Genomic DNA, 15,590 nt, shown 5'->3' with positions numbered 1-15,590 from the left:
TTTCTGTCTGTGTCGCTTGTTGACGCCTGCAGGGAGAGTGAAGAAGGGCAGGGGACAGGGGAAGATTCGAGAACAGCCAAGGCCCGCTCAGTCCTGAGCAGCGGCCGCGGGGCTCCCGGGGCCAGGGTCCAGCGCTCTCCTCAGCGGGCCGAGGGCGGTGTCGCGCCAGCGGCGCGTGCGGCAGGCGGTGAGCACGGAGCCCAGCGCCAGGCAGGCGGCCAGGCTGGCGAGAAAGGAGACGGGCCCGAGCGCGTAGACCACAGCCAGGTCCCGGGGGGCGAGCCGCTGCGCGCAGTGGCCGAAGGCGGCGTCCGTTAAGGCGGTCAAGGGTCTGAGCGTCAGGCGCCCTGGCAACACGCAGAGCAGCGTCTCGGCCTCTGCGGGACACAGGTACACAGTCAGGTGGCGGCGGCGGGGACCGTGGCCGTGGCTCCCGGCCCGCCTACCCCAACCCGGAGGGCTCACCTGGCGCCGGCCGCGGGTGCCGGCGCAGCCAGGAGCAGAGTGGACGCAGCGCGCAGCCGCAGACCCAAGGGTTGCCGCGCAGGCGCAGTGCGCGGAGAGCGGGCAGGCCGGCCAGCAGTCCCGGCGCGAGCGCAGGCAGCTCGTTGTCCTGCAGGCTGAGCGCGTACAGCAGCGGGAGCGCGCCCAGCGCCGCCGGCTCCAGGCGCGCCAGCCGATTGCCCGCCAGCGAGAGGGAACGCAGCGCGCGCAAGGGCGAAAAGGTGCCGGGCGCCAGCGCCTCCAACTGGTTGGCGCTGAGGTCGAGCTGCTGCAGCGCGCCCAAGCTCCAGAAGGCCCGCGCGTGCACCCAGCGCAGCCCGTTCTCGCGCAGGTCCAGGCGCAGCAGCGTGTCAGCGCCCACGAAAGCGCCGGGCGGCAGCGCGCGCACACGGTTATGGTCCAGCAGCAGCGCGCGCACGCGCCGGCTCAGGCCCGCAGGCACGGCGGGCAGCGCGCGCCTCGAGCAGTTGGCCTGGCCGCCCGGCGCGCACGCGCACGCCTCCGGGCAGTCCGGGGTGCCTGGGGTTCCCGAGGAGGCGGCCGCGGCCGACAACTGGGCCCAGACTGACCACGGCGACAGCAGCAGCAGCAGCAACATCTGCGACGGCCGCCGCGAGAGAGAGGAGAGGCTCCGCATGGGGGCAGAGCTCAAGGCCTGCTGCCCGTGCGTTCACGTAGCCAGTGCGTCTTTGCCGCGCCTGCACAAATATTAATTCTCCAGCCCGAGTGCCGGCAGTTCCTGTTCCACGGCTGGTCCCCGCGCCCAGGGCGGGGGCTGGGCGGATAGCCAGCACCCTGCACTGCCAGCCACCTGTCCCGGAGCCGGGCTCCTCTTGGCTCTGTGCCAGCTGCGGCGGTGAGAAGCCCCACCTCTCCTCTCCTGGGGTATCCACCACCCTGTGCCCCCCTTGAGGCCTAAGCCGCTGGATGACCCCCCCCCACACACACACACCCATCAAACTCATGGATGCCACGCATGGAATGGGACCCAGGGGCCTCACTGCTCACTCGTCCCTGCCTGTCTCCTGCCCAGCAAAGTGACCCTAGCACACACACAGTGGGCCCCCTCCCCGCACCCCCCGTATAGGGATGGTCCCATCTCCATAGTGGATGTTTGGTGGGGTCAGGAGTACATGATGGGAGCCTGAGCCCAGGGGATAGGCCGTAGGGTGGAGCGGGGACTGCATACCTGGAGACCGTCATGTCTGCCCTACCTGGCCCTATGAGGATTCTCCTAGAACCTCAAGGAGACAGTGTGGGTAGGGCACAGGCACCAGCCCAAGTTCTCCAGTCAAATGCTGTTCCCTCTGGAGTCACCAGAGTTGCACATCCTGTCCTGGGGTTTTCCGGGGTGGGGGTGGGGTGGGCAGGGGCCCAGGAGCCATGCCAACGTCGTGGGGCAAGGCAGCAGGACGATGCTGGGAGGAGCTAGACGGAGGCCATGGCAGGAGGAGATGGAAACACCAGGGCTGTGGCTCCTGCCCTGAAGGGCAGACAGCGGGCACTTGTGCAGGCAGCGCACACTCGCGCGTGCACACACACACACACCCGCCATCCAAGATAAAGGAGATGACCTAGGTGCACACAGACCCCTCCCCACCCCTTCACGCAGCCGCACAGCGGCTCTAGGAGGAGCCCGCAGAGAGGACAGGGCAGAAGCACTAAATACCATTTAATTCTCTTACCCTAGGCTGCCCGCAGCCCTACTCAGGTGGGGGGGTGAGAGGGGACGGCTCCTCTAGAGTCAGAGTTGGGGCCATCGGGTCCATGGGGATGGTTATGAGGCCGTGAGCCTCCAGGGGAGGCATCAGGGAGACCTCCAGGTCAGGGTCCATGAGGTGGGACTCCACATGCAATGTGTGCAGATCCGTGTGATCTTCCTGGACCCCGAAGTGCCCCACCATCCTGCACGACACGGGCTGGGTCAGGCTTGTTGCAGGCAGTCACCAGCACGGGCTCCCGAGGACTTAACCCCCTCCCAGGGCAGGCCTGGCTCTCAGGTCAGTGCCCCTGATGCATCTGTGACCACACCTCCCAGTGGGGCAGGAGCAGGGGCACAGCTCACCCGTGGGGTCCTCCCCTGAGGTTACTCACGTGCTGTCCATGTGTCTGTGGGAGGCATGTTCATGTCTGGGGGACAAAGGAAGGTGTGAGTCCTGGAGCAGGGGAGCTGGCCCCCAGGAGCCCAGAAGTGCCCCTCCCGCACCCCACCTCTTCACAGCCCAGTCCGGGAAATAGCGTTCCCCAGCTCTGGCTGACATCTCACCTGGGGCAGAGGCCCCTCTCCCAGCAGGGCCCCGTGGCCCTCACCCACCCTGCCCGCCCCGGGGCCTACACACCTCTTGGCTCGCATGGCACCAATTGCCACGATGACGAGGGCACAGAAACAGCTGGCACCAACGCCCGCCAGCACCACCAGCAGGGCAATGAGGGCCTCGCGGCTGAGGCCGAGGCTGCACTCACAGTACGTTCCAGCTGCAGAGACAGGGCCCGTGTGGCCAAGGGGCCCTCGTCACCTGCCAGTGGAGGGCCCCCGGGGCCACCCCTCACCCCAGGAGGGGCCCTGGCTGGGGCGGGGTTCAGGGACGGGAGGAGGCACCTGCAGCAGGGATGAGCAAAAGGGACAGACACATCAGGCCGAGAGGGCCGCCAGCCAGGCAGGAGTCAGGCTGGGGACAGGGGGCCATGTCCAGCCCCCAACCCCACCACACACCTCTGGATGGAACCCATTGGAAGGCGCTGACCTCACAATAGGGCTGTGGAGCAGGGTGGAGTGGTGGGGGAATCGGGGGTCTGGGAGGTGTGTGGGGGTGGGCAGGGCTTCAGCCGGAGCTTCACTTGAACTTCTGTGTGGGAGCAGAGGAGACCTGGGCAGGCAATCCCCGGGGTGAAGCAGGTAGGGTGGCTGGGGGCCTGGGAGCTGCTCCCCAGTGCCCTACTGAATCCAGCCTCAGGGGATGGTGCATTACAGGGAAGGGGGTGGAGATCACCCTTAGGCTCTTGGGATAGTGGACACAATGACCCGGAAACCCTGGGGGGCCCTCAGCAGACAGCGGGAGGCCTGTTTCTCAGGGACTGTGACAGCCCAGGTGAGGCCTGGGCCCCAGCTGACCTATGCCACCATCCTTCCCCCAGGCTGCCAGGAGCAGGGGCCAAGAAGGGGCAAGGCATGGGCCTGTGCTCGCTGCCCTCCCTCACACTGGCGGTCTCGGGGAGGATCCCGCCCCCAGCTCAGCAATGCCGGAGGCCGGAGGAACCGCCAGGCTCTCCAAATCCCCCAGGAGGTGGGGGCGCTGCCCACAGGCCCTCCCACAGCCACAGCCGCTAGGCACTTCTGGCTGAGAAAAGGCTACAGGTAGCATCTGAGGCTCCCAATCTGTATCATTTATCAGAGCCCCCTGCCCTGCCCTGAGGGCTTCTTCCTCTGCATCTTCCTGCCTGAGGGACTTAGCTGCAGGCTGGCGTCGTGGGACTTAACCTCAGCCTCCTCCCTGGCCTCGCAGTCCAGAGGCCTCCTCCCTCCTCCCCTAAGGACCTAGGCCAGCAAACCACACAGGCAGCAGGGGGAGTTGTCCCACACCACGGATGACCCCACAGGGCACCAGGGGCAAGGGTGCAGAGGGGCCCTGGCTGACTCCTTGTCATTGGGGACCTCCCTGACTCCTCTGACACAGGTGTCTCCTCCTAGTGTTGAACCCTCCTTGGGGACCAGCCAGCAGTTTCTGGGACACCTCTGTGCCTGTTGTGTGATGCTGTGACCCAAGATGCAGCTTTTTTGTTTTTCTCACATTTTGTTAACAAACCAAGTCCAAAGGGACGTGTGCCTGTGCCCAGGAGCTGCCCCGCTGCCCCGCCAGACCCGTCTAGCCGGTTTGCATCCGGGTTAGGATGACGGAAGTAAACTCAGCCCCATGCCAGGTGACCTTCCGCCTGGAGGGAACGGTGGGTGTACGAGCCTTCCGGGCCTCCAGCAGAACTCAGAGGAAAGCGGGAAGCCCCTCTCCTAGTGACCACAGCACAGCAGCCTTGGTGGCGGGTGGAGCCCAAGTGAGGCAAACACTGGCTCGCCAGAATCCTGGAACTGCTAAGGCTACGTGCCTAGTCCTACCGCTCGTTCTCCAAACCCGTGGCCAACAGGACACTCTGGAGTGAGGGGGGGTCCCGTCAAGGACTGATACCAGGGCCCCAGGGGAACAGGTCAAAGTGGAGAGGTGGGGGTAGCCACTAGAAGACAGCCTGGCGGAGGGGGCTGCCCAAGGGTGTCTGGGGGCAACAGGCATGACTCCAGGCCTGGGAAGGCACCCCGGGTGGGCGGGAACAGGACGCCGGAGGCTCGTTCCAAAGGGCCTTTGTTGTCCAGGAGGCTGGCACCACCAGCCAGCACGGAGCCTCCTGCACCACAGGCTGTGGTGCCCAGTGCTTCTGAAGACCTCCAGCCTGCGTCCAGCCAAAGCCCTTCCCTGCCTCCCGGGACCTCAGGGGCTGGGGGCGGTGCCAGGACCCCTCGTGTGCTCCAGGGACGTCCACGTGCCAGGACCGTGGGTCTGGAGCCCGGTGACAGGTGTGCAGGCGGGGCTGGGCCCGGACACTCGTGTGTTTCCCCGCACCTGCTCCCAGGGAGCCAGGCCCTGCTAGGCTGAGCTGGAGAGGCCGCTGTGAAGGCCAAACCCGGACCACACGCCCGCGATGGGCCCACAAAGCCACCAGGACAGGGAAAGGATAGAGAACCATTTGCTTTACTGTGCACTCCGGGGGCCGGGCAGGGGCACGGGGGGCACCCCCCCAGCCACCCTCCCTCCGTGGGGACGTCGCGGGAAGGGCGCAGTGGGCGCGTCAGCTGCAGCTCTTGGGCAGGCGGTAGACACCGGCTGAGTAGACCAGCTGCTGGTCCCTCACCTTCTTCTGCAGGAAGCCCTGGAGCTCCTGCAGGTCGATCTCGGCCAGCGCGGGGCCGGTGACCACGAACATGCGCAGCATGCTGTAGATACGCTCCAGCGACAGGCTCTCCAGGTTGGTCAGCATGGCCTGGATGTACGTCCAGAAAAGCTGGGGACACAGAGGCCAGGCTGGCCGTCAGGCCACCCTCCCGCGCGGCCACCGCACCAGAGGCCGAGCCAGGCCCCCGCCCCCGCCCCCGGCCGCACCAGCAGCTCCTCCTCCTTCTGGTCGGCCTGGGAAGCCATGCCGGAGTCGCTCTCATCGTCGCTGTCAAGGAGCACCATGCTGTCCCGGTCCTGGGGCCGCTCCTCCTCCACCACAGAGAAGGTCCCGGCAGGCTCCTCCCGCAGCACTCCCTGCTGCAGCCACACGGACATGCGCCGCCGCAGCAGGGCCACGGGCATCTTCACCACCTTGCTCAGCTCCTCCAGGGTCCAGCTGGCTGCACGGGGCGGCCGGGAACACTAGCCACTGGGCCTCGTCGGCCCGCTCACCTTCCCAGGGGGCAGCCCCAGGAGGCCGAGTCCCGCCCCCAGCCTCCACCCCCCCCACCCCCCAGCCACACGGAGCAGTGCCTGGCACTGGTCCCCCCCCAGGAGGCAAGGCTGGGGCAGGCCAGCCAGGGGCCAGTGGGTTCACCTTGGTCCTGGAAGTAGAGCAAGACCACCGCCTGCACGGGAGTCACTGCCACAGACAAGGTACGATCGGCCAGCTCCACGTCCATGGTCACCAGGCCCAGGGTGTGCTTCCAGCTGAGGGTCCGCATGGCCTGGGGAGGGCCGCAGTCAGCACGAGCAGCCCGGGGGCCCAGCTGAGCCCAGCTGAGTGGGACTCCGCCACCTGGCACCAGGTGACAGAAGAGCTCCCTCACTGCCCCCCGCCCCCCCGGCAGTGGGCAGCAGGGTGGATAGAAGACAGGGCTCCGCTTCCCACGCCCTCCACTACCACGATCTGATAGGACTGAACAATGAGGGCTGCTGGTGAGTTAACGGTGTCTGAAAGACGCCCGACATCGCAACCCCCAGGACCTCAGAACGTGACCTGGGTTGGAGACGAGGCCGCTGCAGACGGGCCTAGTTAAGACAAGGTCATCCGAACTACAGCGAGCCCTGACGTAGCTCGGTCAGCACCCTTGCAAGAGGGAAGACAGTGCGAAGACAGGCAGAGACGGCAGGGATGCAGCCACAAGCCGAGAAACACCGAGGGTGGCCTGCAACACCAGATGCTGGGGAGGCGGAGGGACCCTCTCCCACAGCCTTCGGAGGCGCACAGCCCTGCTGACGCCCTGACCTCTGCTCTGGCCTCCAGAGTGGAGAAAAAGATCTCCGTTGTTGCAAGCACCCGCGTCATGGCACTTGGTTATGGCAGCCACGAGAAAGTGACGCATTTTGGTCCCGGGAAGGGGGTGCTGCTGTAACAAATTCCCAGAAGTGTGAGTCCACGGAGCTGGGTGACAGGCAGAGGCTGGAAGAGCTGTGGGCTGCATGCCTCTAAGAGCCTGAATTGCCCCGGAGAGACTGTCGGCAGGGACACGGCCAGGAAAGCCACAAGAGGTGTCACGAGGAGGAAGAGGCCACGGCAAACTGGAGACAGTGTGGCCCTGCTATGTGGTGGCAGGATCCTGTCTGAGCACCACCCTGCTGGGCAGAAAGCACACCCCAGCACGATGAACCAACACTGGGCTGAGGAGACTCCGCAAACGTGGGAGGGATGGCCTCGCAGCGGCAGCAGGGGTGAGGCGGGGCGGGGGGGGGGGGGGAGCCCGCGCGAAGGCAGGGGTGCTGCTCTTCTCTGTGTGCTCTAGAGACCGAGCCCAGAGGGCGCCAGAGACCCGAGCTCTGACGTGGGAGCCGACCAGCGTCCTCAGAAGAGCCAGGACAGACTGGGCGGTCCAGGAAGGGTGTCTGCGAGGGCCCACGGCCAAAGGCCTGGACGACTGGGAGCTGCAGGGAGGACGAGGCTCCTGAGAATTTTACGGCGACCCGGCCGAAAACGGAGAGACGGCCCGCTGAGGAGGGCTCAGCGGGAGAACGGCAGCGTGGCGGCCCGGCCTGGCAGGGGGGGCAGACGAAGACAGCCTCGAACCCAGAGCAGTGCCTCCACTGGCTTTTGGACTTGCTTTGAGCCTGTGACCCCCCTCCTTCCTTGAGAAGTCACCCTCTCAGAACGGAGGGGTCTGTGCCACACCTCGCAGCCGGAGAGGGACTGCCCTCGATGAGCTGCGCTCGGTCTCGCTCCTGCCCGATTCAGATGCCACTCAGATACCAAACTGTGAGGTGTGGGGTGACGTAAACGTGGTGCTGGAATGGCTTAAGACTTCGGGGGATGTTGGATGAATGTGTTTTGCATGTGGGAAGCACACGAATTCGGGGCGGGGGGGGGGGGCACAGGGTGGACTGTTATAGGTTGAACTGTGTCCCTCATAGTTAAGGATGTTAAAGTCCTAACCCCTGACAACTCAGAATGTAACTGCATCTGGACATCAGATTACCACACGCCGATTCGTTCAAGCGAGGTCATTCTAGAATAGGGTGGGCCTTTAATCCAACATGACTGGTGTCCTTGTAAGAAACGTGGACACAAAGAGACACAGGGAGAATGCCATGTGACAACAGAGGCGGAGGTTGGGCTGATGTGGCCACAAGTCAAGTGACGCCTAGAGCCACCAGAAGCCGGAAGCAGCAGGAGGAACCCTCCCTCAAGCCTCTGGACAGAGTGCAGCCCTATGATCGATCCTGGACGCCCAGCTGCCAGAACTAACACGATACGCCTGCACTGTTTTGAGCCCCGATCGTGGCACTTTGTTGCTGACCAACACAAGGGAGTCTTCAGTAGCCCCCTCACCCCCTCAGCTCCAAAGGAGGAGGCGACAGAGAACCCCACCTTGTAGGGGGGAAACGGAAGCAGAACCCACAGTTTGCCCAGGTCACAAGCAGGAGAGCCACAGACAGGCTCTCCAGCTCCAAGCCCACGACCGTACAGCCACCACTGCAGCCTGCGGCGGGAAAGACGCAAGGCCACCGACAGAAAACACAAGCAAGGATACTCTGTGGGCTGTGTGGCCACCCCCGTGTCCAACGTGATCCTCGGGCCAAGAGTGCTGGTGTGAGGCAGAGACACTGTGGCCACAGGTCCGACCTCCAGCCCCGGGGCCTGCTCCTGCCACTCTAGTATCCAGCTGGAGTCAGGACAAAGCACGCTGAGGCATGGCCGTCACATCAGGTGATTAGGCCTGAGCAGAAAGGCATGGCTGAGCCATCCTCTGGGAAAGCAGCTTCTAGGGAAGCAAGCCAGGCAGTGGCAAGGCCAGGGCAGAGTCCTGGAAGTTGAATGCTTCATGAGCAATCTGGAGACTGCTTGGAGGCAGACGCCCATGGGGCACACACAGCCCCCTGACTCTCTCTGGGGCGAGCCCGGTGCCCCAGCCCCCGGTTCTGAGATGTCAGAGAGTAGACAGTGGAAGAGGAAGCCCGGGAAGGTGGGGCCACCCGGAGGCGCAGAGGGCAGAAGCGGCCCGGCCCCTCCCCCAGTGTGGGTGTGCACGCACACGTGCAGAGGCTCCTAAGGGACGAGGGGAGCAGAACGGGGGCTGCGCCCTCCTGCCCCGACGCAGAGGCACAGGAGAGGTGTCAGCAGAGAGCCGCACAGGTGGGTCGCACCCAGGTCCCGTTGCACAGCCTGCTCGGAAGGGTCACCAGGTCAGGATGCAGCCCCCACCTGCCACCGGAGGGAGGTGTGGCCTGTACCTTCAGCTTCTCGTACTTCTTGCAGTAGACCTCTAGGGCCTCCCTAATGTCCTCGGGGACCTCCAGCTTCTCGTCCTTGAAGGGAGGCCAAAACTCGCTGGACAGGATGACGGCATAGACCCCAAAAGGCGGCTGCTCCTCTATGGGCCGCTTCTCGTCCTCCTCACGAATGTTGGCGTTGATGCGACGGGAGTCCGCCATGTCCTGGGGGGAGGAACGAGGTCTCACGAAGGCCCCGGGGCTGGGCTCAGGGTGAGGCCGGGCCAGGTGGGCAGGAGCCCCGCGTGCCCACCTTCAGCATGACCTCGCAGAAGTGCATGGGAGCCTCGCCAAAGCGCAGCTTCAGCAGCTCCACGTTGCGGATCTCCCTGGAAGAACGCATCTCTGAGGGGGCGTGGCGCGCCCCCACCCCGAGCAGCACCCGTAGCGGAGCGGGCACCCTCCCCCACCCAGCGCAGGGACACCCCAGGGGGAGAGGGGCAAAGTGCAGCTCCAGCCACCGAGACCCTGGACTCCGTCCCGGCTGAGGCCCAGGGGTCCCGGGGATCTGGTTCCCCGAGCCCCTGGGCCTCCCCCCAGGCCTCTCCAGGGTGACGGCTGAGCACGGGTGCACCTCCCCGCCGGAGAGCAGGCAGCGGCGCCCCCTGCGGCCCAGTGGCGCCTTGCGGGCCTCACCGCTCAGGACTAAAGCTGAACTGGTGCAGGAGGCGGTCGGCCAGCAGCGAGCGGTACTCGTTGATGAACAGGTCCTTGCTGCCGTAGATGCTGACCAGCAGGCTGATGATGTCCGAGGAGCGCCGCTTGGAGCTGGACTTCCCTGCACGGCACGGGGACCGGCACCAATGGCATCTCGCAGGGCAGGGACCGAGGAAGCACCATCCGCGCCCACGCAGGCCCCACCCTGCCACGCCCGTGAGGCCCAGGCCCAGATCCCAGGCGAGGGGCGGGGTGGGTAGTGCACAGGCCGCCTGGGAATCTGCTCTTCCGGCAAGCTGGACGGAGACACAGGCCATCGTGGGCCCACTCAAGCCAGCCAGAGCCCCCTGCAGAAGCGGGTCGGGGCGGGTGCTGACAACTGATCCCCTCAAGCTTTCGGGCACCTGTGGAATCAGACGCCTGCCTTGCTGGAGCGTCCCCCAAAACCCAGAGCCAGGTGGGGCTGGTGGCACCGACCTGGATCGGCATCCACAGGGTCAGGGACCCAGTCCTCGGGCTCGCCAGAGTCATCCTCGCTGTCCTGACCAGTCTCCAGGCTCGCCGGGTCTGTCTTGGACAGCTCGACAGCCAAGTCCCCCGTCCCATCCGAGTCCCCCGTCAGCCCGGCTACAATCTGCCGCACCGTGTCCTCCCGCGTCCTGCCAGATGTGAGTACCGCTGGCCTTCACGGCACCTCTCTCCCTGTTTGCCCACACCACGGCACCCCACCTCACCCCGGCAGCCAGCACCCCCGTTGGCCACGTGCTTAGGATGGGTCCATCAAACTTTCTCTCAGAAAACAGTAATACTGATCATAAGATAAACCCCACCGTTTTCGGGAACGCCGAGAACTAAAATAATACGGGATCTAGGCCAGGGCCTTCCCAACCAAGAGGCAGCAGACGTGAGTCAGGGAAGCACCAGATGCCTCCCAGCCCCAGCCCTGAGCCTCTACTGTCCCGAGGGGTCTCCAGACAGCTGTGCCCCAGCACCCGTTCAAACACGTCCTCTGACAGACAGCCTGGGAGTCACTGCCGTTCATGCACAGGGGTCCCCTCCCCGCCCCGGCCTCAGCCTGGGTCTTGGTCAGTAAGCTAAAGCTGAGCCGGGGCCTCTATGGACTAGGAAAAGGGGATGGGAACAGAGAGCAGGGTTGCAGGGTGGGTCCCCAGTGTCTGCCCATGGACGTGGTGGCACCCACAAGACGAAGAAGCCCGGGCCGTGGCCAGGTCATGTGGCCCAACAGGAGGGACAGAGTGTCCCTGGTGTTTCGGGGGCCACAAGGACCCACGGGGAACTTGGCTGCACAAATGGAGCCAAGAGACAAGGACCCCAGGTCCGAGCAGCAGCCTGGAGCTTGGCCACGGGGCTCACCTCAGGTAGCGGCGAATGGGCTCACAAGCCACCTCCAAGATGACCATGGAAGGGTCGAGCACACGCAGTGCCTTGATGGCGGATATATAGAGGGTGATGATGTCGCACGTGTTGACCCCTACGGCCAGGAGAAAGGACAGTAGTCACAGCAGCACCCAGGAGTTGTCCCTTGAGCGGCAGCGCCCTGGCCAGGTGGGTTTTTCGGCCACCACTGTGACCTCACTCCCCAGGATACCACTGCGACCCACGGGACGCTGTCCCCCTTCTCCCCTAACTCTCATGTGCTTTCCCTGGAACTTTCCAAGGTCCGAGCCCTCCCCTCACTGGGCGGTCTGCCCCAGGCCACTCCCATCACTTCCCAGGACTCTCTTCAAGGGAGGATGAGGAGGAGCTCCTAAGGACCGCACAGACCCACACCCTACACAGGCCCCTACAGGCAGAGGAGACTGGCCTCTTGGGCAGCAGCTCAGGCACCTGGGTGGAGGAGCCGCGTCTCCAGGGCAGCCTTGAGAGACAGGAGCAGCTGCTGCCTCTGGTCGGTCCTTTCCAGGCAGTATTTGAGGTCCTCGATGGCTGGCCGGGAGTCTGGGAAGTCTGTAGGAAGAGTGTGGACCCTTGCACACACACGTGCAAGCACGCACGTGCTGTGCGTGCAAGAAAGGACACAAGGTCGGCAGGGCACAGAGGGTGAGCGGTGGCGCCTCCACTCAGCAGTGATGAGAAACACCACTAGGTGCTTCAGGCCATCCCTGGGCGGTCATGTGCCCTCCAGCCCCCGCCCCGCCCCCGAGTGCCCAAGGACAGAGCAGGAGCATGGAGCCGCCGACAGGATGGGGGTGGACGCCCAGAAGCACCGTCTGGGGGCCACACTGGCGGGCCCAGCTCTGCTTGGGACGCCACTGTCTGTCCTAAGTGCCCCTGACCGCCTGAAGGATCTGAATGGCGAAGGCACGGGGAAGGTGGCCACTTCAGCGGGCAGGGGGCCGACCTCGGATGATGCTGAAGAGCTCCTCGATGCGTAGGCCGGCATAGATACGGTAGAAAAACCTCTGCACGTGGCACCGCCACCGGCGCAGTGTGTTGCCAGCCTCCGGGGACGCGGGCCTGGCGGGGCCATCCTGCAGGAATACCTTGCCGAGCCAGCCGACCACCCTCTCGATCCACTGTCGGGAGAGTGCAGGTGTAGGGAGGTGAGGAGCTGAATGAACCCCAGCCCGACATGGAGCAGAGGCTACCCGCACTGCATCCAGTCTTGGGGAGTCTCTAAGGCTCCTGGACACTAGGAGCACATTGAAACCAGCAGGATAACGGGTCCAAAGTGGGCCTCCCAGGCCTCCCATCGATGTGTCCCCACACCCGATGAGCACCAGAGCCCAGGCTTATCTCTAGCAACAGTGGCCCTGATGCAGAGCACGGAGAGAACGCTCACCTCTGACCTGGTGGACAGACACACCCTGGGGGCCACGTACCTGACTAGTCCCACCACGTGGGACAACGTAAGGGCCCTTCTGAGCACACACGCGTAAACTTATAGGCAAAACAGCCGCACAGAGCCTAGGATGCACACGTTCCCCCACAAACTACGCAGCCCCTGATGACAACATCCCGATACTCTACCACCTGGGGGCAACACAGGTGCCCCGGCCAGGCCTCTGGGCTCACACCCACTCCAGACCGCTGCTGTACAGACACTTGCTTTGAACCCCCACCACAGCTAATCTGCGCCCTGGGACGCAGACACCAGGAAGCAGCGGAGAATGACATGCGGGAAGTAGGGGCAGGCTGGACGGTCCCCTGCGGTTGGGCCAGCACCTCCCCGGCTCTAGGGCGACCAGGGCAGAGCCCCAGACCACGCCCCAACAGCACGGGCGCCCTGAGGCCCCTCAGCGGGACACCCCAGACCTTGGCACCGCCTCCAGCCAAGTGATTTCTCACAGACCTTGCTGAGCAGGTCACGGGCTCTATCTTGTGGTCACAAGGGCAGGCCGGGAAGGGCCAGCTTCCACCCAGCACCAAGACAGCTTCATCCACCAGCCAGGTCCTAGCTCGTCCAAGTCCCCATATTGTGGCTGCTTCTAAGACCACTAGGGTGTCAGGTTGGCCAGAAACCTGTTCTACAGCCCCCAGGGAACAGGGCCCGAGAGGCTGTCCTTACCTTGTGGAACTCTCGCAGGAAGGAGCGCTCGTACTCGCCCCGACAGCGGTCCTCCATTCTCTCCCTGGTCACCTGGTGCAGGGTGGTGGTCACAGCTTCCGCACTGACCCGCTCCAACAGACTCAGCCTGTGTCTGGAGGACAGCCCTGCTCGTGGAGCACACGGAGTACCCTGCTCCCCCTCACACCCAGCGCCCTCTGTACCGAAGGCTTCAAGGAAAAGCTGCTGGGGAGGACAGAGCCCTGCCCTCCCCAGTTGGCCTCTCTGCCCAGCCTGAGACCCTGGCCTTGCCCATGTGAGGAGTGGGTGTGGCTCTCAGGGCTAAAACCGCATCTCCTTAAACATGGCTCTGAAGCAACAGCTAAATATATCACCGTCCTGACCAGGTGAGCATAGACGCCACCAGTTATGCCGTTGGGTGCAGACCCTGGTCAGCGACGGCGAATGAACTCGAGAAAACGAGAGAGAACATTTCTGGGCACCCTGCATCTGGGATGAACCAGCAAAAGCCATCCAGGGCCTCCTTGACCCTTGCCAGCAACAGGGCCCCTCCCTCAGTCCAGCTAGAAGCCCCTCCCCCTTCCCAACAGCTGTGCTGCTGCCGCTTCACTCAACGTGACAAGATCATTACCAGCAACCACAAAGGATTAAAGGCTCACAGCTCAGAACCCAGCTTTAACGGCGACAGCAAAATCCTTTCCTCTTTAAAAGGCTGGAAAAGCAATCTGCTTGCCCAGCGTGTTAGCCTAATCCCCAACTTGTCTGGAAAGAATAAAAAAAGCAAGCCCACCTCTTGCAATTACAAGAGAGGATGAACACCATCCCTTCCCCAGGGAGCCTACAGAAGGCACAGCAGAATTCTACGTGGCCCAGAAAATTTGCAATCCCTAGGGTCTCAGAGTAAGCAAAGAGCGGAAACCCAGAGCTAGTGTGAGTGGCAGACACACACCTGTGTCCAAAACAAAACGTATAAATTCACAGCGCGGGGATCCTGGGGACCCGCCCCTGGCCACACCCAGGACGATCCGGCAGAGACCCCACCCCCCACCCCACCCAGCCAGCTGGACCCAGGACAGCCAGCCAGAGGCAAGAACAGAGGCGTGGCCACACAGGCACGAGTACTCACAGGACCTGGCTGAGCTGGTGAAACTGCTCCAGGGCCTGGCGGCACCAGCACTGCTGCTTGTCACTGCCGCATCCCGCACACAACGGGCTCTGCAGAAGCCGGTAGTACCGGCGACGGGCATACCTGCTGTCCAATTCCCCCTCCAGTTCTGGGTCTGTGCCCCCTTCCCCCTTCCTCTTACTCTGCATGTAGACTCTCAAAAAGCGCCCATAGAGGCGCTGAATCATCTCCTGAAAGGTTCTGGGAGTGGAAAAGAACAGGACGCCCCGCAAGGTGGTGTGGACTTTTTCCCGCAGCCCCTGAGCGCCTGCGCCCATCAGCAAGCCCAGGCGAGTCCATTTCTCCAGCAGCTCTAGACTATGCAGGTAGGGATCCAGGCGGCTCTCCAACAGGCCGAAAGCGTCAAGGAGAAGCAGAAGGCACTGGGGCTCGTCTGCACAGTTCTCACGCTGGGAGATAGTATTCCAGAACTCAAGGGAGATGTTGGCCTGCAGGTCGTTCTGCAGCACCTCTACAAACCACTCCTCCAGGACCGAATGCAGACCGTGGGCCCTCAAAACCTCCACCGCCGCCCGGAGCTCCTCCTCCTTTGGCGGCACCGCACCGCTGGTCCGGGAGGACGCCTGGAGTGCAGGGAACCGTGAGAAGGGGACACAGAGTAGCGGTGGGAAGGGCACTGACACGCGGGGAGAAGCGGGGAAAGGGACAGAGCGGAGGGGAAGCTGCGGGATTTCCGCTACCCCTCGTCCACGACGCACGGATGCTTGGCCGACGCTAGGGAAGGGCCGCCTCCGCAGCGGAACGAACCCCAGGGTGGACGTCCTAGTAAAGCGCGCAGGGTCCCCGGAACCCCGCGCGGACCCGCTGCCCTCTTCCGGGGCCTCACCAGTCCCAACGCGGCCGGCGGCACCAGCCCGGTGCTCACGGTGTTCCAGGCCACCAACAGTTCCTGTGCAGGCCCGGGGTCGCCGTCTCGCACCGCCGTCGCCATCTGCGCCCACCAGCTCCCAGGGCTTCGCGGCGCGGCGCGCGGCGATGACGCACACGAGAG

General features: G+C 64.3%; 3 protein-coding genes across 3 annotated transcripts; all 3 read right to left on the bottom strand.

Annotated features, from left to right (window-relative positions):
• On the bottom strand, nt 1-2,023 carry LRRC26 (leucine rich repeat containing 26). Its single transcript, XM_027051052.2, has 2 exons — nt 466-2,023; nt 1-377 (listed from the first exon to the last, which is right to left on the bottom strand). The coding sequence occupies exons 1-2, from the start codon at nt 1,139-1,141 to the stop codon at nt 88-90; spliced, it is 966 nt and encodes a 321-aa protein (XP_026906853.1). The 5' UTR covers nt 1,142-2,023; the 3' UTR covers nt 1-87.
• Nucleotides 2,024-2,161: 138 nt separating this feature from the next.
• Nucleotides 2,162-3,711, bottom strand: TMEM210 (transmembrane protein 210). Its single transcript, XM_027051060.2, has 4 exons — nt 3,104-3,711; nt 2,844-2,979; nt 2,599-2,634; nt 2,162-2,409 (listed from the first exon to the last, which is right to left on the bottom strand). Exons 1-4 carry the CDS (start codon nt 3,189-3,191, stop codon nt 2,208-2,210), a joined length of 462 nt encoding a protein of 153 aa, XP_026906861.1. The 5' UTR covers nt 3,192-3,711; the 3' UTR covers nt 2,162-2,207.
• A 1,510-nt stretch (nt 3,712-5,221) lies between these two features.
• ANAPC2 (anaphase promoting complex subunit 2) lies at nt 5,222-15,586 on the bottom strand. The gene is made up of 13 exons (XM_027051041.2): nt 15,426-15,586; nt 14,540-15,162; nt 13,414-13,546; nt 12,247-12,421; nt 11,733-11,852; nt 11,259-11,376; nt 10,362-10,543; nt 9,864-10,005; nt 9,481-9,556; nt 9,189-9,392; nt 6,082-6,211; nt 5,649-5,884; nt 5,222-5,550 (listed from the first exon to the last, which is right to left on the bottom strand). The coding sequence occupies exons 1-13, from the start codon at nt 15,528-15,530 to the stop codon at nt 5,338-5,340; spliced, it is 2,457 nt and encodes an 818-aa protein (XP_026906842.1). The 5' UTR covers nt 15,531-15,586; the 3' UTR covers nt 5,222-5,337.
• Nucleotides 15,587-15,590: the final 4 nt, after the last annotated feature.

Source organism: Acinonyx jubatus, chromosome D4 (assembly GCF_027475565.1).
Source record: "Acinonyx jubatus isolate Ajub_Pintada_27869175 chromosome D4, VMU_Ajub_asm_v1.0, whole genome shotgun sequence".
NCBI classification, from domain to species: domain Eukaryota; kingdom Metazoa; phylum Chordata; class Mammalia; order Carnivora; family Felidae; genus Acinonyx; species Acinonyx jubatus.
The sequence above is the reverse complement of the archived record's forward strand: the minus strand, read 5'-3'. Positions and strand labels throughout refer to the sequence as shown.

Coding starts and splice junctions, on each gene's coding strand:
- LRRC26 (XM_027051052.2), bottom strand. CDS start 1,141: ATGCGGAGCCTCTCCTCTCTCTCGCGGCGGCCGTCGCAGATGTTGCTG. Junction 378..465: donor GCACCCGCGGCCGGCGCCAG/GTGAGCCCTCCG, acceptor TGTGTCCCGCAG/AGGCCGAGACGCTGCTCTGC.
- TMEM210 (XM_027051060.2), bottom strand. CDS start 3,191: ATGGCCCCCTGTCCCCAGCCTGACTCCTGCCTGGCTGGCGGCCCTCTC. Junction 2,980..3,103: donor TTTGCTCATCCCTGCTGCAG/GTGCCTCCTCCC, acceptor CTGTCTCTGCAG/CTGGAACGTACTGTGAGTGC. Junction 2,410..2,598: donor CACAGACACATGGACAGCAC/GTGAGTAACCTC, acceptor CGTGTCGTGCAG/GATGGTGGGGCACTTCGGGG.
- ANAPC2 (XM_027051041.2), bottom strand. CDS start 15,530: ATGGCGACGGCGGTGCGAGACGGCGACCCCGGGCCTGCACAGGAACTG. Junction 12,422..13,413: donor TCCTGCGAGAGTTCCACAAG/GTAAGGACAGCC, acceptor CTCTCCCGACAG/TGGATCGAGAGGGTGGTCGG. Junction 9,557..9,863: donor TTCAGCTTTAGTCCTGAGCG/GTGAGGCCCGCA, acceptor GCGTTCTTCCAG/GGAGATCCGCAACGTGGAGC.